We start from the raw sequence: 22,383 nt of genomic DNA on the forward strand, positions 1-22,383 counted from the left end.
ACTGAGTTATAATTGTGATTAGGGTATAGCACCCAGTATTATCTACTGATTACATAGTACTGAGTTATAATTGTGATTAGGGTACAGCACCCAGTATTATCTACTGATTATATAGTACTGAGTTATAATTGTGATTACGGGTAGAGCACCGAGTATTATCTACTGATTATATAGTACTGAGTTATAATTGTGATTAGGGGTACAGCACCCAGTATTATCTACTGATTATATAGTACTGAGTTATAATTGTGATTAGGGTACAGCACCCAGTATTATCTACTGATTATATAGTACTGAGTTATAATTGTGATTAGGGGTACAGCACCCAGTATTATCTACTGATTATATAGTACTGAGTTATAATTGTGATTAGGGTACAGCACCCAGTATTATCTACTGATTATATAGTACTGAGTTATAATTGTGATTAGGGTACAGCACCCAGTATTATCTACTGATTATATAGTACTGAGTTATAATTGTGATTAGGGTACAGCACCCAGTATTATCTACTGATTATATAGTACTGAGTTATAATTGTGATTAGGGTACAGCACCCAGTATTATCTACTGATTATATAGTACTGAGTTATAATTGTGATTAGGGTACAGCACCCAGTATTATCTACTGATTATATAGTACTGAGTTATAATTGTGATTAGGGTACAGCACCCAGTATTATCTACTGATTATATAGTACTGAGTTATAATTGTGATTAGGGTACAGCACCCAGTATTATCTACTGATTATATAGTACTGAGTTATAATTGTGATTAGGGTACAGCACCCAGTATTATCTACTGATTATATAGTACTGAGTTATAATTGTGATTAGGGTACAGCACCCAGTATTATCTACTGATTATATAGTACTGAGTTATAATTGTGATTAGGGTACAGCACCCAGTATTATCTACTGATTATATAGTACTGAGTTATAATTGTGATTAGGGTACAGCACCCAGTATTATCTACTGATTATATAGTACTGAGTTATAATTGTGATTAGGGTACAGCACCCAGTATTATCTACTGATTATATAGTACTGAGTTATAATTGTGATTAGGGTACAGCACCCAGTATTATCTACTGATTATATAGTACTGAGTTATAATTGTGATTAGGGTACAGCACCCAGTATTATCTACTGATTATATAGTACTGAGTTATAATTGTGATTAGGGTACAGCACCCAGTATTATCTACTGATTATATAGTACTGAGTTATAATTGTGATTAGGGTACAGCACCCAGTATTATCTACTGATTATATAGTACTGAGTTATAATTGTGATTAGGGTACAGCACCCAGTATTATCTACTGATTATATAGTACTGAGTTATAATTGTGATTAGGGTACAGCACCCAGTATTATCTACTGATTATATAGTACTGAGTTATAATTGTGATTAGGGTACAGCACCCAGTATTATCTACTGATTATATAGTACTGAGTTATAATTGTGATTAGGGTACAGCACCCAGTATTATCTACTGATTATATAGTACTGAGTTATAATTGTGATTAGGGTACAGCACCCAGTATTATCTACTGATTATATAGTACTGAGTTATAATTGTGATTAGGGTACAGCACCCAGTATTATCTACTGATTATATAGTACTGAGTTATAATTGTGATTAGGGTACAGCACCCAGTATTATCTACTGATTATATAGTACTGAGTTATAATTGTGATTAGGGTACAGCACCCAGTATTATCTACTGATTATATAGTACTGAGTTATAATTGTGATTAGCAGTACAGCACCCAGTATTATCTGCTGATTATATAGTACTGAGTTATAATTGTGATTAGGGGTACAGCACCCAGTATTATCTACTGATTATATAGTACTGAGTTATAATTGTGATTAGCAGTACAGCACCCAGTATTATCTGCTGATTATATAGTACTGAGTTATAATTGTGATTAGGGGTACAGCACCCAGTATTATCTACTGATTATATAGTACTGAGTTATAATTGTGATTAGGGGTACAGCACCCAGTATTATCTACTGATTATATAGTACTGAGTTATAATTGTGATTAGGGGTACAGCACCCAGTATTATCTACTGATTATATAGTACTGAGTTATAATTGTGATTAGCAGTACAGCACCCAGTATTATCTGCTGATTATATAGTACTGAGTTATAATTGTGATTAGGGTACAGCACCCAGTATTATCTACTGATTATATAGTACTGAGTTATAATTGTGATTAGGGTACAGCACCCAGTATTATCTACTCATTATATAGTACTGAGTTACAATCGTGCTTACGGGTACAGCACCCAGCATTATCTACTGATTATATAGTACTCAGTTATAATTGTGATTAGGGTACAACACCCAGTATTATCTACTGATTATATAGTACTGAGTTATAATTGTGATTAGGGGTACAGCACCCAGTATTATCTGCTGATTATATAGTACTGAGTTATAATTGTGATTAGGGGTACAGCACCCAGTATTATCTACTGATTATATAGCACTGAGTTATAATTGTGATTAGGGGTAAAGCACCCAGTATTAGCTACTGATTATATAGTACTGAGTTATAATTGTGATTAGTGGTGCAGCACCCAGTATTATCTACTGATTATATAGTACTGAGTTATAATTGTGATTAGGGGTACAGCACCCAGTATTATCTACTGATTATATAGTACTGAGTTATAATTGTGATTAGGGTACAGCACCCAGTATTATCTACTGATTATATAGTACTGAGTTATAATTGTGATTAGGGGTATAGCACCCAGTATTATCTACTGATTATATAGTACTGAGTTATAATTGTGATTAGGGTACAGCACCCAGTATTATCTACTGATTATATAGTACTGAGTTATAATTGTGATTAGGGTACAGCACCCAGTATTATCTACTGATTATATAGTACTGAGTTATAATTGTGATTAGGGTACAGCACCCAGTATTATCTACTGATTATATAGTACTGAGTTATAATTGTGATTAGGGTACAGCACCCAGTATTATCTACTGATTATATAGTACTGAGTTATAATTGTGATTAGGGTACAGCACCCAGTATTATCTACTGATTATATAGTACTGAGTTATAATTGTGATTAGGGTACAGCACCCAGTATTATCTACTGATTATATAGTACTGAGTTATAATTGTGATTAGGGTACAGCACCCAGTATTATCTACTGATTATATAGTACTGAGTTATAATTGTGATTAGGGTACAGCACCCAGTATTATCTACTGATTATATAGTACTGAGTTATAATTGTGATTAGGGTACAGCACCCAGTATTATCTACTGATTATATAGTACTGAGTTATAATTGTGATTAGGGTACAGCACCCAGTATTATCTACTGATTATATAGTACTGAGTTATAATTGTGATTAGGGTGCAGCACTCAGTATTATGTACTGAATATATAGTACGGAGTGATAATTGTGATTAGGGTACAGCACCCAGTATTATCTACTGATTATATAGTACTGAGTTATAATTGTGATTAGGGTACAGCACCCAGTATTATCTACTGATTATATAGTACTGAGTTATAATTGTGATTAGGGTACAGCACCCAGTATTATCTACTGATTATATAGTACTGGTTTATAATTGTGGTTAGGGGTACAGCACCCAGTAGTACCTACTGATTATATAGTACTGAGTTATAATTGTGATTAGGGGTACAGCACCCACTATTATCTACTGATTATATTACTGAGTTATAATTGTGATTAGGGTACAGCATCCAGTATTATCTACTGATTATATAGTACTAAGTTATAGTTGTGATTAGGGGTACAGCACCCACTATTATCTACTGATTATATAGTACTGAGTTATAATTGTGATTAGGGTACAGCACCCAGTATTATCTACTGATTATATAGTACTGAGTTATAATTGTGATTAGGGGTACAGCACCCAGTATTATCTACTGATTATATAGTACTGGTTTATAATTGTGATTAGGGGTACAGCACCCAGTATTATCTACTGATTATATAGTACTGAGTTATAATTGTGATTAGGGGTACAGCACCCAGTATTATCTACTGATTATATAGTACTGAGTTATAATTGTGATTAGGGGTACAGCACCCAGTATTATCTACTGATTATATAGTACTGAGTTATAATTGTGATTAGGGGTACAGCACCCAGTATTATCTACTGATTATATAGTACTGAGTTATAATTGTGATTAGGGGTACAGCACCCAGTATTATCTACTGATTATATAGTACTGAGTTATAATTGTGATTAGGGGTACAGCACCCAGTATTATCTACTGATTATATAGTACTGAGTTATAATTGTGATTAGGGTACAGCATCCAGTATTATCTACTGATTATATAGTACTAAGTTATAATTGTGATTAGGGTACAGCACCCAGTATTATCTACTGATTATATAGTACTGAGTTATAATTGTGATTAGGGTACAGCACCCAGTATTATCTACTGATTATATAGTACTGAGTTATAATTGTGATTAGGGTACAGCACCCAGTATTATCTACTGATTATATAGTACTGAGTTATAATTGTGATTAGGGTACAGCACCCAGTATTATCTACTGATTATATAGTACTGAGTTATAATTGTGATTAGGGTACAGCACCCAGTATTATCTACTGATTATATAGTACTGAGTTATAATTGTGATTAGGGTACAGCACCCAGTATTATCTACTGATTATATAGTACTGAGTTATAATTGTGATTAGGGTACAGCACCCAGTATTATCTACTGATTATATAGTACTGAGTTATAATTGTGATTAGGGTACAGCACTCAGTATTATCCACTGATTATATAGTACTGAGTTATAATTCTGATTAGGGTACAGCACCCAGTATTATCTACTGATTATATAGTACTGAGTTATAATTGTGATTAGGGTACAGCACCCAGTATTATCTACTGATTATATAGTACTGAGTTATAATTGTGATTAGGGTACAGCACCCAGTATTATCTACTGATTATATAGTACTGAGTTATAATTGTGATTAGGGTACAGCACCCAGTATTATCTACTGATTATATAGTACTGAGTTATAATTGTGATTAGGGTACAGCACCCAGTATTATCTACTGATTATATAGTACTGAGTTATAATTGTGATTAGGGTACAGCACCCAGTATTATCTACTGATTATATAGTACTGAGTTATAATTGTGATTAGGGTACAGCACCCAGTATTATCTACTGATTATATAGTACTGAGTTATAATTGTGATTAGGGGTACAGCACCCAGTATTACCTGCTGATTATATAGTACTGAGTTATAATTGTGATTAGCAATACAGCACCCAGTATTACCTGCTGATTATATAGTACTGAGTTATAATTGTGATTAGGGGTACAGCACCCAGTATTATCTACTGATTATATAGTACTGAGTTATAATTGTGATTAGGGTACAGCACCCAGTATTATCTACTGATTATATAGTACTGAGTTATAATTGTGATTAGGGGTACAGCACCCAGTATTATCTACTGATTATATAGTACTGAGTTATAATTGTGATTAGGGTACAGCACCCAGTATTATCTACTGATTATATAGTACTGAGTTATAATTGTGATTAGGGTACAGCACCCAGTATTATCTACTGATTATATAGTATGTAGTTATAATTGTGATTAGGGTACAGCACCCAGTATTATCTACTGATTATATAGTACTGAGTTATAATTGTGATTAGGGTACAGCACCCAGTATTATCTACTGATTATATAGTACTGAGTTATAATTGTGATTAGGATACAGCACCCAGTATTATCTACTGATTATATAGTACTGAGTTATAATTGTGATTAGGGGTACAGCACCCAGTATTATCTACTGATTATATAGTACTGAGTTATAATTGTGATTAGCAGTACAGCACCCAGTATTATCTGCTGATTATATAGTACTGAGTTATAATTGTGATTAGGGGTACAGCACCCAGTATTATCTACTGATTATATAGTACTGAGTTATAATTGTGATTAGGGGTACAGCACCCAGTATTATCTACTGATTATATAGTACTGAGTTATAATTGTGATTAGGGTACAGCACCCAGTATTATCTACTGATTATATAGTACTGAGTTATAATTGTGATTAGGGGTACAGCACCCAGTATTATCTACTGATTATATAGTACTGAGTTATAATTGTGATTAGGGGTACAGCACCCAGTATTATCTACTGATTATATAGTACTGAGTTATAATTGTGATTAGGGGTACAGCACCCAGTATTATCTACTGATTATATAGTACTGAGTTATAATTGGGATTAGGGGTACAGCACCCAGTATTACCTACTGATTATATAGTACTGAGTTATAATTGTGATTAGGGGTACAGCACCCAGTATTATCTACTGATTATATAGTACTGAGTTATAATTGTGATTAGCAGTACAGCACCCAGTATTATCTGCTGATTATATAGTACTGAGTTATAATTGTGATTAGGGGTACAGCACCCAGTATTATCTACTGATTATATAGTACTGAGTTATAATTGTGATTAGCAGTACAGCACCCAGTATTATCTACTGATTATATAGTACTGAGTTATAATTGTGATTAGGGGTACAGCACCCAGTATTATCTACTGATTATATAGTACTGAGTTATAATTGTGATTAGGGTACAGCACCCAGTATTATCTACTGATTATATAGTACTGAGTTATAATTGTGATTAGGGTACAGCACCCAGTATTATCTACTGATTATATAGTACTGAGTTATAATTGTGATTAGGGTACAGCACCCAGTATTATCTACTGATTATATAGTACTGAGTTATAATTGTGATTAGGGTACAGCACCCAGTATTATCTACTGATTATATAGTACTGAGTTATAATTGTGATTAGGGTACAGCACCCAGTATTATCTACTGATTATATAGTACTGAGTTATAATTGTGATTAGGGTACAGCACCCAGTATTATCTACTGATTATATAGTACTGAGTTATAATTGTGATTAGGGTACAGCACCCAGTATTATCTACTGATTATATAGTACTGAGTTATAATTGTGATTAGGGTACAGCACCCAGTATTATCTACTGATTATATAGTACTGAGTTATAATTGTGATTAGGGTACAGCACCCAGTATTATCTACTGATTATATAGTACTGAGTTATAATTGTGATTAGGGTACAGCACCCAGTATTATCTACTGATTATATAGTACTGAGTTATAATTGTGATTAGGGTACAGCACCCAGTATTATCTACTGATTATATAGTACTGAGTTATAATTGTGATTAGGGTACAGCACCCAGTATTATCTACTGATTATATAGTACTGAGTTATAATTGTGATTAGGGTACAGCACCCAGTATTATCTACTGATTATATAGTACTGAGTTATAATTGTGATTAGGGTACAGCACCCAGTATTATCTACTGATTATATAGTACTGAGTTATAATTGTGATTAGGGTACAGCACCCAGTATTATCTACTGATTATATAGTACTGAGTTATAATTGTGATTAGGGTACAGCACCCAGTATTATCTACTGATTATATAGTACTGAGTTATAATTGTGATTAGGGTACAGCACCCAGTATTATCTACTGATTATATAGTACTGAGTTATAATGGTGATTAGGGGTACAGCACCCATTATTATCTACTGATTATATAGTACTGAGTTATAACTGTGATTAGGGGTAGAGCACTCAGTATTATCTACTGATTATATAGTACTGAGTTATAGTTGTGATTAGGGTACAGCACCCAGTATTATCTACTGATTATATAGTACTGAGTTATAATTGTGATTAGGGTACAGCACCCAGTATTATCTACTGATTATATAGTACTGAGTTATAATTGTGATTAGAGGTACAGCACCCAGTATTAGCTACTGATTATGTAGTACTGAGTTATAATTGGGATTAGGGTACAGCAGCCAGTATTATCTACTGATTATATAGTACTGAGTTATAATTGTGATTAGGGGTACTGCGCCCAGTATTATCTACTGATAATATAGTACTGAGTAATAATTGTGAATAGGGGTATAGCACCCAGTATTACCTACTGATTAAATACTACTGGTTTATAATTGTGATTACGCGTACAGCACTCTGTATTATCTACTGATTATATAGTACTGAGTTATAATTGTGATTAGGGTACAGCACCCAGTATTATCTACTGATTATATAGTACTGAGTTATAATTGTGATTAGGGTACAGCACCCAGTAGTACCTACTGATTATATAGTACTGAGTTATAATTGTGATTAGGGTACAGCACCCAGTATTATCTACTGATTATATAGTACTGAGTTATAATTGTGATTAGGGGTACAGCACCCAGTATTATCTACTGATTATATAGTACTGAGTTATAATTGTGATTAGGGGTACAGCACCCAGTAGTACCTACTGATTATATAGTACTGGTTTATAATTGTGATTAGGGGCACAGCACCCAGTATTATCTACTGATTATATAGTACTGAGTTATAATTGTGATTAGGGGTACAGCACCCAGTATTATCTACTGATTATATAGTACTGAGTTATAATTGTGATTAGGGCTACAGCACCCAGTATTATCTACTGATTATATAGTACTGAGTTATAATTGTGATTAGGGGTACAGCACCCAGTATTATCTACTGATTATATAGTACTGAGTTATAATTGTGATTACGGGTACAGCACCCAGTATTAGCTACTGATTATATAGTACTGAGTTATAATTGTGATTAGTGGTACAGCACCCAGTATTATCTACTGATTATATAGTACTGAGTTATAATTGTGATTAGGGGTACAGCACCCAGTATTATCTACTGATTATATAGTACTGGTTTATAATTGTGATTAGAGGTACAGCACCCAGTATTATCTACTGATTATATAGTACTGAGTTATAATTGTGATTAGTGGTACAGCACCCAGTATTATCTACTGATTATATAGTACTGAGTTATAATTGTGATTAGGGGTACAGCACCCAGTATTACCTACTGATTATATAGTACTGAGTTATAATTGTGATTAGGGGTGCAGCACTCAGTATTATCTACTGATTATATAGTACTGGTTTATAATTGTGATTAGAGGTGCAGCACTCAGTATTACCTACTCATTATATAGCACTGAGTTATAATTGTGATTAGGGGTGCAGCACTCAGTATTATCTACTGATTATATAGTACTGGTTTATAATTGTGATTAGGGGTGCAGCACTCAGTATTATCTACTGATTATATAGTACTGAGTTATAATTGTGATTAGAGGTGCAGCACTCAGTATTACCTACTCATTATATAGCACTGAGTTATAATTGTGATTAGGGGTACAGCACCCAGTATTATCTGCTGATTATATAGTACTGAGTTATAATTCTGATTAGGGGTGCAGCACTCAGTATTACCTACTCATTATATAGCACTGAGTTATAATTGTGATTAGGGGTGCAGCACTCAGTATTATCTACTGATTATATAGTACTGAGTTATAATTGTGATTAGGGGTACAGCACCCAGTAGTACCTACTGATTATATAGTACTGAGTTATAATTGTGATTAGGGGTACAGCACCCAGTATTATCTACTGATTATATAGTACTGAGTTATAATTGTGATTAGGGGTACAGCACCCAGTATTACCTACTGATTATATAGTACTGAGTTATAATTGTGATTAGGGGTGCAGCACTCAGTATTATCTACTGATTATATAGTACTGAGTTATAATTGTGATTAGGGGTACAGCACCCAGTATTATCTACTGATTATATAGTACTGGTTTATAATTGTGATTAGGGGTGCAGCACTCAGTATTATCTACTGATTATATAGTACTGAGTTATAATTCTGATTAGGGGTGCAGCACTCAGTATTACCTACTCATTATATAGCACTGAGTTATAATTGTGATTAGGGGTGCAGCACTCAGTATTATCTACTGATTATATAGTACTGAGTTATAATTGTGATTAGGGGTACAGCACCCAGTAGTACCTACTGATTATATAGTACTGAGTTATAATTGTGATTAGGGGTACAGCACCCAGTATTATCTACTGATTATATAGTACTGAGTTATAATTGTGATTAGGGGTACAGCACCCAGTATTATCTACTGATTATATAGTACTGAGTTATAATTGTGATTAGGGGTACAGCACCCAGTATTATCTACTGATTATATAGTACTGAGTTATAATTGTGATTAGGGGTACAGCACCCAGTATTATCTACTGATTATATAGTACTGAGTTATAATTGTGATTAGGGGTGCAGCACTCAGTATTATCTACTGATTATATAGTACTGAGTTATAATTGTGATTAGGGGTGCAGCACTCAGTATTATCTACTGATTATATAGTACTGAGTTATAATTGTGATTAGCAGTACAGCACCCAGTATTATCTACTGATTATATAGTACTGAGTTATAATTGTGATTAGGGGTACAGCACCCAGTATTATCTACTGATTATATAGTACTGAGTTATAATTCTGATTAGGGGTCTGGCACCTAGTATTACCTACTGATTATATAGTACTGAGTTATAATTGTGATTAGGGGTACAGCACCCAGTATTATCTACTGATTATATAGTACTGAGTTATAATTGTGATTAGGGGTACAGCACCCAGTATTATCTACTGATTATATAGTACTGGTTTATAATTGTGATTAGGGGTGCAGCACTCAGTATTATCTACTGATTATATAGTACTGAGTTATAATTGTGATTAGGGGTACAGCACCCAGTAGTACCTACTGATTATATAGTACTGGTTTATAATTGTGATTAGGGGTACAGCACCCAGTATTATCTACTGATTATATAGTACTGGTTTATAATTGTGATTAGGGGTACAGCACCCAGTATTATCTACTGATTATATAGTACTGAGTTATAATTGTGATTAGGGTACAGCACCCAGTATTATCTACTGATTATATAGTACTGAGTTATAATTGTGATTAGGGGTACAGCACCCAGTAGTACCTACTGATTATATAGTACTGAGTTATAATTGTGATTAGGGGTACAGCACCCAGTATTATCTACTGATTATATAGTACTGAGTTATAATTCTGATTAGGGGTCTGGCACCTAGTATTACCTACTCATTATATAGCACTGAGTTATAATTGTGATTAGGGGTGCAGCACTCAGTATTATCTACTGATTATATAGTACTGAGTTATAATTGTGATTAGGGGTACAGCACCCAGTATTACCTACTGATTATATAGTACTGAGTTATAATTGTGATTAGGGGTACAGCACCCAGTAGTACCTACTGATTATATAGTACTGAGTTATAATTGTGATTAGGGGTACAGCACCCAGTATTATCTACTGATTATATAGTACTGAGTTATAATTGTGATTGGGGTACACCACCCACTATTACCTCTTGGTAATATAGTACTGAGTTATAATTATGATTTCTGCTAAGTATTACCTACTGATTATATAGTACTGAGTTATACTAGACAGGCTAAGACATTTAAGGACAGACATTCAGCTTGGTTCTGGTTGAATTTCTGCTAGAGTACTACAGAGATGTGCATATCATTAAGACTGATGAAGTCTTTCAGATTTTCCCGGTTAGGGGTCGCCACAGCAGAACTCTGGTCCACTAATGATTGTCAGTGAATTTTTATGGTGTTGAGTTGCCAGCCCAGCGCCCAACCTTCATGGAAGGCATACCCACACATGCATTCACCTACCTGCATGTCTTTAAATTCATTCAGCCACAGGGAGGACATGAAGACTCCACACAGAAGGTGCTCCAGCCGAGAATCAAATCAGAGAACCTCTTGCTGTGAGGTGACAATGCTAATCGCTGCACCATCGCAGCCTCATATGAAAACTGATTAAGTAACACTCTTATATTATGAAGTGCTTTGATGGTATAATTCTAAGTAGTGTGTGTAATTTGCAGTACAGTAATCTACTACAAGTGAGTCATATTTTAGTAGATCTTTCTAGATGTGCATCATGTTACGTGGTACAAAAGTAATGACATGGTGTTTCAGCTAACACTGAGTGCACTAACAATAATGCTCAGCTATATAGTCATGATGAAAATGCAATACAGAAGGGGGTATGATGGATACATCCATACATCCACAGCTTCCTTTTCCCATTTCCCATTTCTGCACATGGGGTCAATATGTCACTTCAACAGTTTCAATCATCTATAGCTAAGGATTACACCACTGAGTAGCTTGCCCCGCCGGAGCTGTTCTTCCATACCACATACTCACACATCCTTATCGCCAATTTAGAGTGTCTAATCCACCCACTGCATGCTTTGAAATGTGGGAGGTTACCAGAGCAGCCATACAAAACCAACGTAAACACAGGGAGGTCATGCAAACTCCACACAGAAGGCACCCCAGCTGAGAATTGAATGAGAGAACCTCTTGCTATGAGGCAACAGTGCTATCCTCTGTGCCACTGTACATCAGGATACAAAATGTTACCACTGCAGATGCAGTTTGAAATGTTACTTTAACCCTCTCCCACACAGCAGACCAAAATACAACAAAACTCATTCATAAAATAATGTACTGCTTGAGTGTTCTACAAAGTACAGACATTATGATAATTTACTAGGGTTGCTGAATACAACTACACTGAGTTTTAGAGCTCATTTAATTATCTGTTGGAAGCTTGCTGTTCGTAGCTGCAGTTGATCAGGTTCTGTCAATAAAACTTAAAAGATATGACAGGAAACTACAGTGAAGGTACATTTCTAATTTCTTATATTCTTGAAAACATGTTTTCAGGAAAAACAAAGCATGGACAATGTTGGAAGTCATCAAACACAAGAGGACTGCTGTGAGTCTTTTTATTTTTAAGAGTGCCTGGCCATTTGGTCAGCAACAGGTGTGGTAACAAGAACGTGACTGGAACTGGTTGACTGGAAACATTTCAGAAATGCTGCTTTATAACCTTTTTTTAAATTTGGTGTCCTAAGGGCTATGTATTATACAGAAGGATCAGGGAGTCTGTACATGAATATGGCATGGGTAGAACATGTCTATCAAATAAAAAGTCTTTTCGATTCCTGACTGAAGTAATTGGGGTGAAACAACTTTCACCTGTAGTGGAGTTTTTTTTCTTCACAGTTGCTTGACTTCAAAGTAGATATATATAAGTTTGGGAGGAGTGGTAGTGTTCAGCCAAATGAACAGTGCAGGTGGACTTGGTTCCCTGTGGAAGAAAAACAATCTTATCTCCAAGGTTCACTGAAAGTTATTTTGGCTATTTTTATGGCACTTGATGAAAGAGTTTTCAAATGATCAACATCAGTCTTGTGTGAGTAGGGAAGGTTCTCACAGAAAATATAATAAATATATAATTTCAAGAAGTCCCATTTGATCTACTAGTTCTCTTGTGATCAAACAATGTCTGCTATATTAGTTTTTAATGTATTTTCTTGTCTTTTTTTATAGATCATACACTGCTTAGTTTTAAAACAACATTAATAAACTTGATCTATAATAGACAAAGCTCTATTCATAACTCTAGCATCTATAGAAATTAAAACCACAGGTCTGAGTACGTTAACAAGCCCACAAAAATAGTCCTGATCCAAATGTATACAAAAAGAAAAACAAATGAAAATTAGATGCTATTCATGTGTGCTGTACTGTGAACAAGGCAATAATTATTTTGTGTTCTGCATCATTTATTTCTGCCTTTTTTTCAGGTGATAAGGAAGAGCCAATTGCAGGACGATTCAGTGCCCCAGAGTCTTTGTTACACCACCGTTACTCATTTTATTCAGACATATGGATGGTTGCATGTACAATGTATTCTGTTATGTTATATGGCCGCAATCCTTATTTTGACTTGGATCATCTGACAATTTCTAACATAATTGGTCAAGTATGTGCTTTTCAGTGTTATATTATTAAATAAGAAAAAGCAATGTCTAATTGATAATTGAATGGAAGAAAAATGTGCTCCATTTTGAATAAAGTTTCAGACTATAAGAAATGGTTTCCATCTAGGTGGACAAGATAAAATATGTGGTCCTGCTATTAAAATATCCATAGGTACATGGTTTTCAGGCTGACATTTTGCTACAGTGTTCCATCATTAATAATATTTTTTTTGATTCCCTGCAACTGACCACCAGTTGATCCCCTGGCCTCCCCTCATCCACTCTACTAAATTCTGCTAGCTTCCTCAAGACTAACTCTGACCCATCCTTGGGACCAATAAGGGGATCAAGACATCCTGAAGCAGCTTCATATTGATGACAAGGAGTGTTTTCTCCTAAGAAACTAATCCTGCCACATGTCTCTCTTTTCCCATGGGAAAGATGTGCAGTGGGTTATGATGACATATTGTCCATACCTTTGCATATGGCTCAATTATAGTCCTGCCCCCCTGTGGACAACATCTCTCATTCATTTCCATAGTACACTATTAATCAACCAAGAAGATATATACAAGTATATGCTACCAACCTCCAGGATGGGCACATTTATTTTTTATTTATTTAATTTATTTTACATTTGTTTAACGGGAAAGTCCAACTGGACACAGGTCCTTTTTCAGCAGAGGCACAGGTAGAAAATTTCCAAGAGTAACAAATACATGCAAGAGAGAAACGAATACAGCCAAGTGAGAAGCAAATACATACAAGGGAATACATGCATTTAGCCGAACGTTAGTTGTCCGACATCCTAAATGTCGAAGGCAGTGACCCCAGTTTGCTAAATGTCGAATTTTCAGACACCAAATCCATGAACACCGAACACCAGTCAGGCTAATATTCCCCCCTTCTTGACCCATGTAGCGCTTGTTGCGGTGATTGAGCTACTGGAAATGTCGAATTCACTGTTATGCTCGACATTCTGACCATTCGCCCCTGTGAGGTTCGACATTTAGTTTCAGAGGATGTGATGTTGGGGGATGGTGTCTTCAACCATATGCATGTATTCCACATACAAGATAGTGGTTTTAGACTCAATAAGTAAAGCAACAGTAATTTATATAAAAAATGGTTGTTTACATTTAGTGGATATATCCAAATGATTATGTACAGTTAAAGTGAAACTACCATTAGTGGTAGATCATGCTAGTAGAATAAGAGTAATGATAATAGAGTAAAAAGGAAGAATAGGTTATCCAGGGGAGTTGCAAGTGCAGAGCCAGGTGTTAGTAAGGTGTGTTTTTAGAAGTTTTTTAAATTGAAGTATTGAGGAGTTATTTACTAGTGAGTTAGGTAGATTATTCCCGTGTTTGGAGATGTAGTTGGAAAAAAGGGATTCACCTGTTGAATTGTTAGCTTTGGTGGTGTGTAGAAGTAGTTTATTGCTGGAGCGAAGGGGTCTTGATGAGGAATATGGCTGAATGATATCTTTGAGCACAGGGTTTTTTCCTGATTGATAGAGTATTTTTTGGGCGAAGGTAAGTTGATTAAAGAGAAGGTGAGGGAGTTCAAGCCACTTGAGCTGCTTAAGTGATGAGCAGTGATGTGACGTTTATGAGGCATTAGTGGCAAACTTGGAGATTTTATTGTAACAGGCTTCGAGTTTGGCTAGATCGGTCTTGAGGAGGTTGGTTAAGATTGGGGAGGTGTACAGGAGAGTTGAGAGGATGCGGGTTCTAGCAATGGTGGTTTTTGTGTTATTTGTCAGAGATCTGTTGTTTCTATGTAGAAGACCTAGTTTTTGTGAACTTTTTTAATGGATTAGGCAATGTGAATATCAAATTTTAGGCTATTGTCAGTTTCCACTCCTAGTAATTTGGTATGGTTTGTTGGGGTGATAATAGTTTTTTTTAGAAAGAATACTGAAGGTTGTGGATGGGGAGGTGTATCTGGTTGGGTAGAAGAGAAGAAGTTTTGTTTTGTTGAGATTTAGGATAATTTGGGAGCTAGTGAACCAGGATTCAGCGGATAAGAAGGAATCTTGAGTAATGTTATAGAGGTCTTTGAGGGAGGAAGCTGAGCAAATCAAGGTAGTGTCATCAGCGTACTGAATCACTGAGGTCTGGGGTGTAGCTGAGTGGAGCTGGATGGTAAAAAGAGAAAAAAGAAGAAGACCAAGGATGGAGCTTTAGTGAACCCCTAAGGTGACAGGGATAAGGGGTGAAAGATCTTGTTGCCAGTGGACAGCCTGTTGACGTTCTGCTAGGTAACTTTGGAACCAGGTGATAGTGGGGTGACTGAGGTTAAGGGAGGAGAGGACATAGATTAGTTTGGAGTGGTTGACCATGTCAAAGTCCTTGGACAGATCCAGGAATATGGCTCATAGAAATTGACTATTGTTTCTATGCTGGTTAACAGTGTTAGTAAAGGACAGTAGGGCTGTGGTGGTGCTATGAGAGGGGTAAAAACCATGTTGGGTATTAGACAGGAGTGTGTGTGTAAGGAGATAGTCAATAAGTTGGGTGTGTATGACCCTTTCCAGAATTTTTGAGAGAGGGGATAGAATTGCAATTGGGCAATAGTTTCTTAGTTCAGTGGAGTTACCTCCTTTGTGCAAGGGTAAGATGTGGGCGATTTTCCAGATGGTGGGGACATAAGCTTCAGATAATGACCTGTTTATAAGTATGGATACAGGGTATGCGATTGCTACTGCTGCAATTTTCAGAAAGTCAGCAGGGAGATTGTCAGCAACTGAGGTAGTGGGTTTAAGTTTAACAGTTTTTTGATGGTGTTAGTGGAGGCTGGGTTTAGTGTAAACAGGTTGTTGCCTTTGGGAGGGTGTAAGCTGTTGTGGTTTGAGGAAGAAGGGGTGTGGTTCATGAAGTTGTTGGCTGTTGTTGGGGTGAGAGTGGTTGTTTTTCCAGGATGTGATATATTGTTAACTGCTGCCCAGAATTTCTGAGGGTTATTTTGATGTTTATTCTGTATGTTGTAATAGTAGGTTGCTTTTGTCTAATTTTACTAGGTTTTTGCTTTATTTCAGAGTTCTAGGAAGGTTTGTTTAGTTATATGGGATTTGGTTTTATGATATGGTTCCCAGACTTTATCTCTGGTTCTGAGTAGGGATCTGGATTCTTTACTTAGCCAGGATGTGTATTTTGATTTCACCCTAATGGTTCTAGGGGGGGCATGATAGTTGAGTATGTTTAGGAAGATGGAGTTAAAGGAAAGAATGGCTTCTTCTAGAGGCAGGTGCTTGAGAGTTTCCCAATTACAGCTTTTTGGGGCAGAGATAAACTTGTTTGGATCAAAGGTTTTTTTGTTCTGATTAGACAGATAGAGGACTGGCAATTTTGATGAATGCAGTTTCTTAGGAGAAAGGTTGGGTTGTAGTCACCAAGGTAGTCAGGGAGAAAGCCTGAGTGGGATAAGAGACTGGGGTTGCGAAGCAAAATCCAATAGAGTATGGATTGACGCTTAGAAGTTTTATCAGTTCTATGGGAGACATGATGAGTTGGGTAAAGCCATAAAGATTTACATAGGATGCAGGGTTTGGAGAGGAACAAAGGAGCCAATCGATATTAAAGTCACCAATTAGTATAGTTTCTTGTGGGAGAGATATGGAGGTCTGTTGTAGTATACTTTCAAGTGTGGTCATATTGTTGCCTGGTGGAATATATCCAGCTATGATATTTAGGTGTTTTTTGGGGTTAATTGTTAACTTAGCAAATATTAATTCTGCATTATCAAATTCAGGTATGGAGAGGTCCAGAAGGTCTAGTATAAAGTGATCTTTGAATAAAATTGCAACACCCCCTCCTTTTTTGTTTTTCCTATCTTTATGTAGGATGCTGTAACCGAGGGCAGTAATTTCATTGCTACTGATATCTGGTTTAAGCCATGATTCTATTAGTGTTACAACATTGGGGGAGTAAAGGGATGGTAGGGCATGTAGGTCATGGACTTTGTTTGCTATGCTTCTTACATTCATATTAAGGATAAGAAGAGATGATTTGCTTCTATGGTGGAGCATAGCAAGTGTTGATGGTGAGGGGCTGGCTAATGAACTGCATTGGGAGTGGGACCAAGATTACGGTGAATGTCTCCTGAGCACTTGAAATGCATAGTTATGGTGAAAAGGAGCTTGGAGAGTTTGTGTTGAAGTTTTGAATATTTCAGAGCTACTGGTGATGTGGGATGATGAGGAAAGACTTTGATTGTGTGATACATGCATACATACATACATACATACATACATACATACATACATACAAATGTTTCAAGCATGGGAATTAAAGCCCTTCTAGCTTGTCAATATGCCAGAACACTTGTTCCCATAATAAATGTCCAGGCTGTTCTTAAAATATCTAAACTAGTACTTGCTTTAATTTAATTTGGTAGTCTGTTCCAAGCATCAGCTACTCTGTCAGAGAACCAATTAGTACACTTCTCATTCCTATAGAATCTCCTATATAGGTTGTCTGATGATCCTCTAGTACTTTTTGATAACCCCAAATATTCCCAGAGGTAGTTGTCCCTAAATGCCCTATATACCTGAATAAGATCTCCTGTTAGATGTCTGTAAGGGACACTATACAAGTTCAGATATTTTAGTCTTTCATAATAACTTAAATTTTCACATCCATGGATACCCTTGGTATATTTCCATTGTACTCTTTCCAGTTTACTCATGCTTGTTTTCTCATACGGTTTCCATATTGTTATTTCATACTCACGTTTGGGTCTAATGTAACTAACAAACAATTACTTCATTATTTTTGATTTCCTAGACTTTATAAATCTTTTTATGCAACCTATAGTTCTATAACTATCATTAGCCAATTGGTTGATATGATTAGAAAAACTCATAGCTGAATCTGCCCATATACCCAAGTTCTTCTACAGTTTCAATCACCGTGTGCTGTATTAAATATTCACCTTTCAGTTTACGCCTCCCAAATCTCATATGCTTAGTTTTTGATGTATTTATCAACATATTATTCTCCTGTGCCCAAATGGTCTATTTAGTCAAATTATTTTGCAGACATGCCTTATCTGTAACACTTGAATTCAGTTTACCCAATTTCAGGTCGCCATGGTAGTCTACACAGGTGGTGTGGAACAGGGTCACATCCATGCTGTGCCATCAAGCCCCTGATCCGCTATTTGAAGTCAGGTCATCTATGCCATAGTTAGGATTTAATAGGTTCATAGGTTGGTACTAGACTATCAGCTCTAGGGCCTATACAAGCCTAGCCATAACAATTCCCTGGCTATTTCTTCCCACACTATTTACTTCCCTGGACCCCTGTCTAGCAGGGCAACTGACGTGATCCCCGGGGTGAATTTCCTTTCTCCCATCCAATCATCAAGGTTCCTTTTGAAGAGGGCCCTCTATGCAATCACTTTAGCCATCATTATTGACCCTTGTAATGAAATTTACTCTGTGTATTGTGCAAGTCTTTTACAAGCAACCACCTCCACATGAATTTAATAAGAATGGGTGCACAGCACTCCATCACTTCATTAGGCCAAGGTACGCAACAGGACAACACAAAATGCATTGTCTGTTCGGTAATATGTTAGTACGATTAAGACACAGGTAACTATGTCCATAAATTCACTTTCCACCATTTCTTCCTTTAATGCAGACATCAAAATGGATGGTGAATGTGTCTGTCAGATTTTTGAATAGTCCACAAATGTAAAATGTGGTCCCAAAAGACAATGAAACATATAACACATTATTTAAATGTTTAGTGCCTATTGCTTATCATTTGCTCATGATCCTCTTCCTAAGTAAACCCTATTTTTCATTTATTATACTGTTATATATTTGAGTTAATTCACTAAAATGTAGAAGAACACCTATTTTAAGCCTTTATACTAAAGATGTCATTAGAAGAAGAGGTTCAGTAGCATTAGTTATAAAACATTACATATATACAAACAGGTAACATGATCTTAGATGAGATGAATTAATATGATAGAAACAAAATATTGTTTTTTTAATTTATTAACATTTTGGTTATTGATATAAATTTTGCACATCACTAGGTTTAAAGGGTGATTGGGAATTCTGCTGTTCCAACAAACTGTCAGGGTAATGGAAAAGAGCTACACTAAAAGATGACTTTTCCGAGTTCAGATAACTTATATGCTTGTATCCACTTAAGGGAAGCAATATACACAAAATGCGGAGAAAGTTAAATACATTGGGATTCCAACTGTAAGCATTATGGTAACACAGGTCCTGAAAAGCTAGCAAAATCATGCCATAATTAAAAAAGGAATATGGCTGTTGGAAAACAACATCATTCTCCTTCTCCACCTTCTCTTCATCATCATCACAATGTGGGTAAATGAGTCACATGTCTATGAATACCACTAAGAAAGTTGACCTCTCATGTAAAAATGAAAGTTTTATCTCTACACATTTGAGCAGAAACTCATCTCTACTGGCTTTATGTGGAATGATTAGATCTCCTCTTAACATTCAATAAACTAGAGAATACAAGTTCAATGGCTTTAACTATTCCTTATGTTGCTGAGGCCGTAAAACATATTCATTGTTCTTTGTATCTCTCCTAACAACCTTTTTTTGCTTATTACTAGAATGTGGCAAAAATAGACAGCTATATCCTAGCTTGGCTCTGTTAATACTTATGAACACAGAAAGAGTACATTTCTTTCCACTGGACCTGAGGCATCTGTGTATTAAGTGATTTTTATGCTCCATGGTATAAATCACTCATATGAATGCTGAATGTTGAGTGTTCATGGAAAGTAATTCCAAGGTCCTTACATTTTGAAACTCCTTGTTAGTTGGAGTTACTGATTGCATGGAAGGACATGACTGTTCTATTTTTGTAGCAGCAAATTAGTTGAATGGATGGGTTTGCTCCTTCAAGACCTGGTGATTGAGTGTGCACACATGGGTTTGCCTCCCCAATGTCTAAGGGTGCATTTTGCCTGTCCTTTTGTGGTCTAGCTCCTTAGCTACACCTCTAAAGAAAAGTGCTGCAGCAGCTTTGGAAGCCAGGAAAGTAATTACTGATACAATGCTCTAAATTGTTTATTGAGGTGGGTTATTCTCTCAGGACATGTTAACTGTAAGTCTAAATTTTGTGCTGCAGTTAGACTTTGTAAGAGGAATGGGTAGAAATGCAGACTGCTGTGTCCTATTCTGCTTAAGGTGGCTCTCCCAGGTGTGGCCATTATTTTCACTTTGGCAGAAAATGCACCTAGTAAGTTGAAACAGTTAGCAGGGGAGTCATTCTCTGAAGTACAAAATACAGGTTCCAGCTCATTTGTTTCATCACTTGATCAAAACATAGTACTAATGAAGAGAAACCATGGATCATTTTCAATTGCAAAAAAAAGTTGGACAAGAGAAAAGCAGCACAGGCTAGAGTAATCTCTACAAGAGAAAGCACGATGAGTTGAATGTGCCTTCTGACCGGTCTTTGCCTACAATGCAGTTATCAGAATGTTACTGTTCTCCTACATGGACCCATAACTGCTCTGTCTTCATGTAATTAGCAGCAATGTTGCATTGTGTTGTGTGTCTTTTATTTCAAATCTGTGTTTATAACTTGTGAAATATAAAATCTGTTGAGACGTCACCCTATACAGGATGTAGACAGGGCTGGGAAGGGGTGGGTCAGAAAAACCTTTGCCAATTGCTGTAATACTTTGGCAGATATGAAGCACATTCAGCAACTTGCTGCAACTTGCTTCAAACAAGCAACAATGTCACCCTCTATCTTTGCGAACAGTTTGTCTTAACATATTTTGATATGTATATATTTTTTTTATATGTGTTACCTGCACTATTTTTTCACTATTGCTTTGCTAATCTGGGTATTGAGAAGAATCAATATAAAAGGACACTCCTTGATAACAGCTTTTTGTTGGACAGGTCTTCCATAAATAATTTTATTAATTATTTATTTGCTGCTTATATATGGGTCCTAATGTGATCTGATTTGGTAATATCAAATATTAATGAGTGTTTTCAATATTCTTTCTTGAAATATGAATGGCTTCCTGGATGAGCATAAAAGAGGGAAAAGTTTTATTCATGTCCATTATATTAAAGCACACTTCCTTTGACTGTAGCAAACACATTTGACAGATGGTGAACATGAGTAACTTATTAGGGGTTATATGCAGTGGAATACTATTCCTTTTTTGCCTCTGGTCAAAGAAGAGGTGTTATAACCTTAGTAAGGTTTTAATATGTCAAGCAGAGTGCCTCCTTGGCCCTCTTCAAAAGGAACCTTGACGACTGGATGGGAGAAAGGAAATTCACCTCGGGGATCACGTCAGTCACCCTGCTAGACAGGGTTCCAGGGAAGTAAATAGTGTGGGAAGAAATAGCCAGGGAATTGTTATGGATAGGCTTGTATAGGCCCTAGGGCCAATAGCCTAGTACCAACCTATGAA

At 35.9% G+C, this 22,383-nt stretch overlaps 1 protein-coding gene across 1 annotated transcript in view; it reads left to right on the top strand.

Annotated features, from left to right (window-relative positions):
- Window positions 1-22,383, top strand: part of LOC122792399 — a 339,957-nt gene that overhangs the window by 257,428 nt on the left and 60,146 nt on the right. The window contains exon 5 of the mRNA XM_044060188.1: window positions 13,762-13,940. Coding sequence (XP_043916123.1) covers window positions 13,762-13,940 — 179 coding nt within the window. The remainder of the gene's footprint in view (window positions 1-13,761; window positions 13,941-22,383) is intronic.

Source organism: Protopterus annectens, chromosome 1.part2, assembly GCF_019279795.1.
Source record: "Protopterus annectens isolate FY-2018-M chromosome 1.part2, PAN1.0, whole genome shotgun sequence".
In the NCBI taxonomy this organism is placed as follows: domain Eukaryota; kingdom Metazoa; phylum Chordata; order Ceratodontiformes; family Protopteridae; genus Protopterus; species Protopterus annectens.